Source organism: Daucus carota, chromosome 3, assembly GCF_001625215.2.
Source record: "Daucus carota subsp. sativus chromosome 3, DH1 v3.0, whole genome shotgun sequence".
In the NCBI taxonomy this organism is placed as follows: domain Eukaryota; kingdom Viridiplantae; phylum Streptophyta; class Magnoliopsida; order Apiales; family Apiaceae; genus Daucus; species Daucus carota.
In genome coordinates this window covers 272,906-282,799 of record NC_030383.2, presented here as the reverse complement: position 1 = coordinate 282,799, position 9,894 = coordinate 272,906, and the positions used below count along the sequence as shown (strand labels likewise).

At 35.8% G+C, this 9,894-nt stretch overlaps 1 protein-coding gene across 1 annotated transcript; it reads right to left on the bottom strand.

Annotated features, from left to right (window-relative positions):
- Positions 1-1,227: 1,227 nt before the first annotated feature.
- LOC108214440 (uncharacterized) lies at positions 1,228-8,561 on the bottom strand. The gene is made up of 14 exons (XM_017386432.2): positions 7,200-8,561; positions 6,822-6,947; positions 6,559-6,716; positions 6,278-6,488; positions 5,938-6,175; positions 5,705-5,855; positions 5,335-5,634; positions 3,264-4,545; positions 2,875-3,015; positions 2,613-2,770; positions 2,331-2,541; positions 1,961-2,198; positions 1,727-1,877; positions 1,228-1,612 (listed from the first exon to the last, which is right to left on the bottom strand). The coding sequence occupies exons 1-14, from the start codon at positions 8,467-8,469 to the stop codon at positions 1,304-1,306; spliced, it is 4,944 nt and encodes a 1,647-aa protein (XP_017241921.2). The 5' UTR covers positions 8,470-8,561; the 3' UTR covers positions 1,228-1,303.
- Positions 8,562-9,894: the final 1,333 nt, after the last annotated feature.

Genomic DNA, 9,894 nt, shown 5'->3' with positions numbered 1-9,894 from the left:
TTAAGAAAATCATAGACCAGACAATTAGACATTGACAAGTCAGTCTCCGCACCCACTCCCGTCTTGGTCAAATATTTCACCCTCCAGAAATAAACCGCTAGAATGTAGATATCTCCAATGTGAATTGGCGACTAGCAATCGTGAAAATCAGGGAGTGTGACAACAGGAGATATTACTAACGGGGGTGTATTCGATTGGGATTTTAATGCATTGTTTTTAGTCTATGGATTTTAATGGATTGTATGAGATTTTGATTTTGTGCGGATTCTTGATGAAATGCCGCAGAGTTGATAAGATTTAGGTACAATGCTTCAAAATCCCATTGAATTTGGTGGGATTTCAAAAAACTTAAAATACACTGAAGAATGCCACAAAATCCATCATTTTATGAAATGAAAAAAAATCCATCAGCATTTGAATACCATCAGATTTTAATGGATTTTAAACAATCCCAATTGAATACCATCGGATTTTAAAGCATAATTTAAAATCCCAATTGAATACCACCAGATTTTGTAGCATAATTTAAAATCTCAATTGAATACCTCAAGATTTTAATGGATTTCAAACAATCCCAATCGAATACCCTCGGATTTCATGAATGCAAAAAAATGCTTTAAAATCCCAATCCAATACACCCCTCTAAGTCTTTTGTTTGTTGGTTACGTGTAGACCTGACATTCGTGTCGTGTACTTTCATGTAGTATAATTTTATGTTTTGTGTATTTGAATGTGAAATTCATATCCGACCTGTATTGGATTCGTGTATTTAATCTCAAACTCACGCTCTCTCGAAACGTGTGGTGTACTTTAAAGTATAAATTTTTATATGATTATAATATAGTTATAATTTATAAATAACGAAAAAGAAATAGAGATTTAATAAGACCGTGAATCTCACAAGGCAAGTAACTTCGAGATTATAAAATATTCTCGAATAGCTTGAGCTTAGCTTCCGAACTCGAGCATGTTACGAACAATTTGACTGGCTCACCAGTTGAAATTGGCTCAGTTTCGACGCTTTTAAAAGTTACAAGTGCCCGGACAGTTATGCAGGGAAAGCTCTCGGCAGGAGTTGATTATAGCTTTTGCTAGAGGAGTTGTGTCTACACTCTACAGAAGTAGCATGAAGATATATGTATTTGCAGTGTGCAGGCGCAGATCATCACAAGCCACTTCATCTATCATTCTATTTATTAAAAGTGATGACTAAAGCACCTAGACACAGAAAAGAATGTCAGTTGGTAGCCATGAACAAATTTATACATCTCTTAGACAACATAGTGCTAAAATCAACTCTTTCCTATCGGGGATCTAGCAGGGTGATGCTCATGTCATTGCATGACAGCGATATGTTTTGGTTTGATGAATTAGTTTCCGATACAAATTTATTTCTTTCTAGGAAAAAACCTGGTTGTTTGGGCTGTGGCAGTACAACCTCACTACCCAACGTCATAACAACATATGACATGCTCGGTCTGTCTTCCGGATCTTGCTGAACGCATAACAGACCTATGTGGATTGATCGTAGCACTTGGGATAGATGGCCTTGGTAGCTTATTGAAGCGTCTATCAGTTCCTCTGTCATGCCTTCTTTAAAGAGGTTCCATGCCTAATTATGGTACAAGTTTTCTGTAATTAGTTGCTTGACATTGATATAAAAGGGGGAGTGAATGAGTGATATTATAATAAGGAAAAAAAGGGGAGTGAAAGCAAGGGAACTTACATGTCCAAGAAGATTGTGATGGTGATCTGCATGAAAGAATCCTCGATTTCTTTTTCCGCTCACAATCTCCAGAACTAAAACACCGTAACTGAACACATCTGATTTTACTGAGAAAAGACCATCTAGTTGATACTCAGGTGACATGTACCCGCTGCAACAACATACAGATCAATATAATGAGGCTGAATTTGTATTTATGATCATATGCGTTTAAGCTGAGAAGCAGATTCTTACTATGTGCCGACCACTCTTCTTGTATTTGCTTGTGTCTCATCTCCTCCAAAAATTCTAGCCATGCCAAAGTCGGATATCTTTGGGTTCAAATCTTTGTCTAACAAAATATTGCTTACCTTAAGATCTCTATGAATAATTCTTAGTCTGGAGTCCTGATGGAGATACAGAAGTCCTCGAGCAATCCCATTGATGATATTGAATCTGGCAGGCCAGTCAAGTGATTTGCTTCGCTTTTCATCTGTCCAGAATTTATTGATATTAAAATAATTACTCATCATCAGGGAACTCCAAAATGTATACATGAAAGAAGCAGTTCCCATGGACTGCTCGCTTTGTGATCAATTAGCATCATGATCAACAAAACTCATACCGAAGATAAAGAAGTCCAACCCTTTGTTTGGAAGATACTCATAGATCAAAATCATCTCTTCTTCTTGAATGCAGCATCCTAAAAGCTTGACAAGATTCCGATGCTGAAGTTTTGCAATGCAGACAACTTCGTTCTTAAATTCATTGGTTCCTTGCCTAGAGGTCTTTGAGAGTCTCTTCACAGCTATCTCTCTTCCATCTTCCATTATTCCCTGGAATTTATCATAGTTCTTAGTTGTTATATTAGACTCATGTGGAAATCCTATAAAGTTGATATTTTTACCTTGTATACAGGACCAAATCCACCCTCTCCAAGAATATTATTCACAGAAAAGTAATTTGTAGCTTTCTCTATTGCAAATAAGTCGATTAGTGGTAGCTCTAGATCTTCCTGCTGGCTTTCCTTGGATTGGAATTGCTCGGTATCAAGGGTGAACCTCCCTGTGAGCAGGAAACACATCCATGAAGAGTAGTAAAATTTTACAGATAAGATACTCAAATAGTTTACGTCTGTTTGGAATAAAGAGATGCTCATATGGAAATACCTTCCTGCCTTTTGCTCTTCTTTTTCTTCAACATGTAAATTGTAATGCTAAGGCCTAGCACAATAGCCCCAATTGAGAATATCAAACTGACTATTATGACTGTCTCCTTCTTCTTTCCCTTAGAACCACCTAGATGGGCACCTATATATATATTTCATGTGTTATTGCCCGTCTAATATTGGTCTAAAGATATGTAATATGAATGATTTTCAAGAGAACACAGAGTTTTCTAACCAGTGCTGTTTTAAACAAGAAATCTGTCAAAACTCAATTCTAATATGTGTATAAAATTTAAGCATATGAACTATGCATTTCAGCAAATTTGAGCAAGTTGTGAATCTAATATTACAAGCAAAAGAATCATATCTGATTACAATATAATAACATACCTAACTCTGAAGCTGCCATTCTTATGTAGATATCTTGACCACCTCCTTGAGGGGCTTTCCTGATGTCGATCAGTTCATCAAACCAAATCAAACAGCCACTTCCCTTATTTATGTCTAAAGTTGTGTAGGCAGTACAAGAGCAGTTCTTTGAGCATAATATTTCACAGTCCTTCAGGTTCATGCTCTCATAACTCCTGCAACTCTCTGTGTCTGGCAATTTAATGTTCGAATACTTGAGAAATCCATCTCCATTTCGACAATCTAATGATTTCTCCCGAACACAACCATCAGAAAAGTCACCCGCGTTCCAATCTTTGGGAGACCTTGGCTTAAATTTATCCAAGCACTCACAAATTGTTGCATTTGCAATGTTACAGCTACCAAATTTACCACACTTTCCATAATTATCACAGATATCTGTTGGTCCGGATAAAAAAACAACCCAATTCTTACTTTTCTCAGCCCATGTCTGTCGCACAGCAACACCATTCTGATTAAGCACCAATCTTGTAAACATAGAACTGTTAACAATATTGTACATATAGTAGACCTCCTTGTAAGTATTTACAAAACTTAGACTAATGTTGCTTACCGGTCTTGGAAATCCACTAAATATGATCCCGTTCCAATTTCCAAGCCTGTAAATCTTTTTAGAACCATCTGTAATTAAAAACTGAGGGAAACCTTGAGGATCACATCGATAAGTATAATCACCTGTACCTGGATCATCATTACTTCTCCAAGACGTCAAATACCTGTCTAATCCGGTAACCTTATCAATTCCAAACCTCATTCCAGCTAATAAAGTATCAGTTGGATAATCAAAACTCTGCCATAAAACATTATTATCCTTCACATCTTTGACAACAAAATTTCCTGTATCAAGAAGTTGTGCAACTGCGTCGATCTTCTTATCTAATGTCGAGGAATTTGAAGACCAAATGACATCACTTGTGAGATTGACAATGATGTTCAGATTTCCTTGAGCAGTGAGTGTTAAAACTCCGGATTTGTTGTTGATAGGATTGTTTCTGCTGGCAACCCAAACCACAGTTCCAGTACTTATCTTCTTGTACCATATTCCAACGTATCGATTTACAGAACTTTCAGGACTAAAGAATCCCAGTTCAAAGTTTCCTCCAGCAGAAACTATAGTTTCACCATCTCTGAGTAGTTGACTTGTTTTTAATGCGTCTTGAGCTACCAGAACTTTGATGTTTCCTAATACAAAGGAACAACAAAATAAAACAAGTATAAATTCTTTCATTAGTGTTTGTTTTTGTGTTTACTGTAAAATATAGTGATGAAGAGAATGTTTAGATCTTTAACATGTTGCTCTTCCACACTGGAGAAGAATATTTCCTGAAAATATGAAAGAAAGTCCAGCGCAGTTTCGTAAAGGCGACTAAAAACAAAGGTCAGCAGTCAGCCTATCTGTAATCACTTTACTCTTTTAGTAAGCTTCCAGGTAACATGTGAACTGACACTGTGGCACAATGCCACTTGATATTCTTCACCTTTTTCTATTTTAATTTAACAAACATCATTCGTAAAGGATAAACATGCTGTACATCTTTTGAAATCTTCCTCAAGTCGGCATACTAATATTTCCGAGTTCACATCTTCTAGTTGATCTCATTCAAATATCGAAGATAAACAAATATTCAAATTCAAATTCCAAATTGATTTCATGCATACTTTGTAAAAAATAATTACCTAGAAAACGAAAAATAAAATATTGAGTGCTGTCCCTTCATGATAATATTTACTACAAATGTCTTTGTTTCACACATGGAGAATATTTTATTTTGAAAGGAAGGAGTTGATAATCTTTTCTATTACAACAACACAGGTTGGAAAGGTCTCAAATTTCATCAATACATCATAAGTTGGTGTCGGATTGAAGAATGCAGTTGACTGGGTGTGTTCATGACCTTAAAAAACCATAATTCTGAAATTTTGGCTTGTAATATTGCTAGATATTGTTCAGAACTTCTTCCTACAAGAAAACATGGATAACAGAACTAAAAGTTTTCACCGATTATTATGTTACACAATATTGTTATCGAGCATCTAGTAGTGTGACAGTGACTTCATTCACGGTATTTGATATGTTCTGGCTTGAAGAGTCGTCAGATACAAACTTGTTTCTTTCTGTGAAAAAACCAGGTTGTGTAGGCTCTGGTAGTATAACATCGCTTCCCAGCATCATAACAACATAGGACATGTTTGGTCTCGCTTCTGGATCTTGTTGTACACACAACAAACCTATGTGAATTGATCGCAAAATTTCAGACTGATAAGGCCTTGAGTAACCTAATTGTGCATCTACCAGCTCCTCCGCCTTGCCTTCTTTATACAGGTTCCAGACCTGAATATGAAAAAATATATATTAGTTTCTGTTTTTGTATTGTAAGAACAGGAGAAAACCAAAAACTTACATGTCCTAGAAGATTGTGATGGTGATCTGGATGAAAGAATCTTCTGTTTCTTTTCCCAGTTACAATTTCAAGCACTAAAACACCGAAGCTAAATACATCTGATTTTACTGAGAAAAGACCGTCCAGTTGATACTCAGGAGACATATAGCCACTGAAGGAGTAGAAACAAGAAATCAAATCTAGATCAAAAGATTATATTACTACACAGGTTATGCTAAATAGCTAGTTCTTACTATGTGCCGACCACTCTTCTGGTGCTTGCTTCTGTCTCATCTCCTCCAAAAATTCTAGCCATGCCAAAGTCAGATATCTTTGGGTTCCAATCTTTGTCTAACAAGATATTGCTTACTTTAAGATCTCTATGGATAATTCGTAGTCTAGAGTCCTGATGGAGATACAGAAGTCCTCGAGCAATCCCATTTATGATATTGAATCTGGCAGGCCAGTCAAGTGATTTGCTTCGCTTTTCATCTGTACATAATTTTGTAATATAATGTAGCAAAATATTAAAAGCATTACTAATCATCAGGTAAGTCCAAAATGTAAACATGAATCAACAAAACTTATGCATACCAAAGATAAAGAAGTCCAAGCCTTTATTTGGAAGATACTCATAGATCAACATCATCTCTTCTTCTTGAATGCAGCATCCTAAAAGCTTGACAAGATTTCGATGCTGAAGTTTTGCAATGCAGACAACTTCGTTCTTAAATTCATTTGTTCCTTGCCTAGAGGTCTTTGAGAGTCTCTTTACAGCTATCTCTCTTCCATCTTCCATTATTCCCTGGAATTCATCATAATTCTTAGTTGTTATATCCAACTCATGTGAAATCCTATGAAGTTGATGTTCTTACCTTGTATACAGGACCAAATCCACCTTCTCCAAGAATATTATTCACAGAAAAGTAATTTGTAGCTTTCTCTATTGCAAATAAGTCGATTAGTGGTAGCTCTAGATCTTCCTGCTGGCTTTCCTTGGATTGGAATTGCTCGGTATCAAGCGTGAACCTCCCTGTGAGCATGGAACACATCGATAAAGAGTAGTACGTTCATGTAGATTAAATCCTCAAAGAGTTTTCATCTCTCTGGAATAAAGAAAAGTTCACATGGAAAATACCTTCCTGCCTTTTGTTCTTCTTTTTCTTAAACATGTATATTATCAAGCTTAGGCCTAGCACAAGGGCGCCGATTGATATCAAACTGACTATTATGACCACCTTCTTTGTCTTTCCCTTTGAGCCACCTAGATGGGAAGATTAAGCAATGTTCCGCAATTCATATATATATATTTCATGTAATATGACTGATTTTCCAGAAAAGATAGAGTACTCTTACCAGTGCTGTTAAAAACTAGAAATTTGTCAAAACTCAACTCTAGTTAAAATTTGTAAGGGAATTTAAGCAGGTGAATTATTCTTTTCAGCATATTTGATCAAGTTGTGAATAAGACATTAAAAGCAAAAGGATCATATTAGATTCCACAATAAAAACATACCTAACTCTGAAGCTGCCATTCTAATATAGATGTCCTGACCACCTCCTCGAGGCGCTTGCCTGATGTCGATTAGCTCATCAAACCAAATCAAACAGCCACTTCCTTTACTTATGTCCAAAGTTGTGTAGGCAGTACAAGAGCAGTTCTTTGAGCATAACATTTCACAATCCTTCAGGTTCATGCTCTCATTACTCCTGCAACTCTCTGTGTCTGGCAATTTAATGTTTGAATACTTGAGAAATCCATCTCCATTTTCACAATCCAATGATGTCTCCCGAACACAACCATCAGAAAAGTCACCCGCATTCCAGTCCTTGGGGGACTTTGGCTTAAATTTATCTAAACACTCACAAATTACAGCATTTGCAATGTTACAGCTACCAAATTGACCACACTTGCCATAATTATCGCAGAGATCTGTTGGTCCGGATAGAAAATCAGCCCAATTCTTACTTTTCTCAGCCCATACCTGTCGCACTGCAACACCATTCTGAGTTAGCACCAATCTTGTAATTATAGAGCTGTGAACAATATTATACATGTAGTAAACCTCCTTGTCATTGTATACAAAACTTAGACTGATGTTGCTGATCTCTCTCGGAAATCCGCTAAATATGAACCCATTCCAGTTTCCAAGCCTGTAAATCTTCTTTTTGGAACCATCTGTAATTAAAAACTGAGGGAAACCTTGAGGATGACATCGATAAGTATAATCACCTGTACCTGGATCATCATTACTTCTCCAAGACGTCAAATACCTATCTAATCCGGTAACCTTATCAATTCCAAACTTCATCCCAGCTAACAAAGTATCCGTTGGATAATCAAAACTCTGCCACAAAACATTATTATCCTTCACATCTTTGACAACAAAATTCCCTGTATCCAGAAGTTGTGCAACTGTGTCAATCTTCTTACCTAATGCCGATGAATTTGAAGACCAAATAACATGACTTGTGAGATTGACAATGATGTTCAAATTTCCTTGAGGAGTGAGGGTTAGAACTCCGGATTTATTGCTTATAGGATTGTTTCTGCTGGCAATCCAAACCACAGTTCCGGTACCTACCTTCTTGTACCATATTCCAACATATCGATTTACAGCACTTTTGGGACTAAAGAATCCAAGTTCAAAGTTTCCTCCAGCAGAAACTATGGTTTCACCATCTTTGAGTTGTTGGCTTGTTTTTATGGTGTCTTGAGCTACCACAACTTTAACGTTTCCTAATACAAACGAGTAACAGAAGAAAACAAGTAATAATTCTTTCATGAGTATTTGGTTTTCGTGTTTATTTGTAAAATACACACAGTATTGATGAGCAGAATGTTAAATCTATAACATGTTGTTCTTGCAAACTGAGGATAATATTTTTGTTTTATAGTACAAGCAACCCCAAACACAAATGTCAGCCTCCCTGTAATTACTTTACTTATTTGTAAGCTTCCAGGCAACGTGCGAACTCACTGTTCTTCACTTTTTTTCATTAAAAAACACTATACCGCAACTTCTTAATTAGAGGATAAACATACTGTACATCATTTGAAATTTCATCAAGTTGACATAATAATACAAGGCATGTTAGACTTTTTCTGTGACACTTTAAAATTTTAAAATAGTTAATATCCTCGTACTCATATGTATAGATATCCAAAAAGTGTTTTTAATTTTCTTTTTTCAAACATAGTTGGCAGCAGCATACGATTGACCCACCCACACTAACATTTGACAAAAAAAACAGTTTGAGAATATAATTTAGGATATGTAACATTACATTACTCTTAAGAATCAAAGTGGAGCATTGGTCATTAGTCTTGATGTTTTCCGATAAGCCAGGTCGTAGAATCTGGAGTTCTGAACATGTCCAGTTCGAGTTGATCTCATTCAAAATTGGAATATAAACAAGTCTTCAAAGTTCAATTTTTCACTTAATTTTAAACCAATTCTACAGAATGCAGATTATTTCATAACAAATATTTCTTTAAGCCAATAAAATTTAAAAATAATTGAGTGCCGTCGCTTCGTGATAATATATATTCGCTACAAATGTTTTTGTTTGAAAAGATGGGAGTTTACAATTTCTTTTGACTGGGTTTGTTGATGACATTTGACTTAAAAGAACACTGCTTCGATTCGTTTTTGGTTTTCAAGATATTTGGTAAACACTACTACCTCCATCCCAAATTAGATGAGCTAGTTGACTTTGGGCACGTAACTTTAGGTGCATTGATTGTCTACTTCCGAAATTTATTTTTTATTTTTTCTTTTGTAAATAAAAATTTTATATTTTAATTTTTATTAGCAAAAATAAAATTTTAAAAATAAGTCATGTAGCTATACGGTCAATGAACCTTAAATTATATGCCCAAAGTCAATGGGGTCATCTAATTTAGGATGGAGGGAGTACTTCCACGTTTGTTAGTTAAAAAGGATTGTATAGACATATTCCTTCCTTCAATTCGGATATGTTGGTCTTCTCAAGTTGGTAGTTCCAACTTCCAAATGTTTGTTTGACTTGCAATAAAATTATGAGCCTTGATAGTGTGAACTGAACTTTAGGTACACAATGCGGGCCTGAGTCCTGACAATGCCTATCTGATTGTGTGTAACTTTGGATTTTAAAGTCGCTGGTCATCGTAACAATGGAAACGAGCGAGTTTTTTAAGTTTCTGGGGAATGACTTCTCAATACTGTAAA

Coding starts and splice junctions, on each gene's coding strand:
- LOC108214440 (XM_017386432.2), bottom strand. CDS start 8,469: ATGAAAGAATTATTACTTGTTTTCTTCTGTTACTCGTTTGTATTAGGA. Junction 6,717..6,821: donor GAAGAACAAAAGGCAGGAAG/GTATTTTCCATG, acceptor CCATGCTCACAG/GGAGGTTCACGCTTGATACC. Junction 2,771..2,874: donor GAAGAGCAAAAGGCAGGAAG/GTATTTCCATAT, acceptor TCCTGCTCACAG/GGAGGTTCACCCTTGATACC.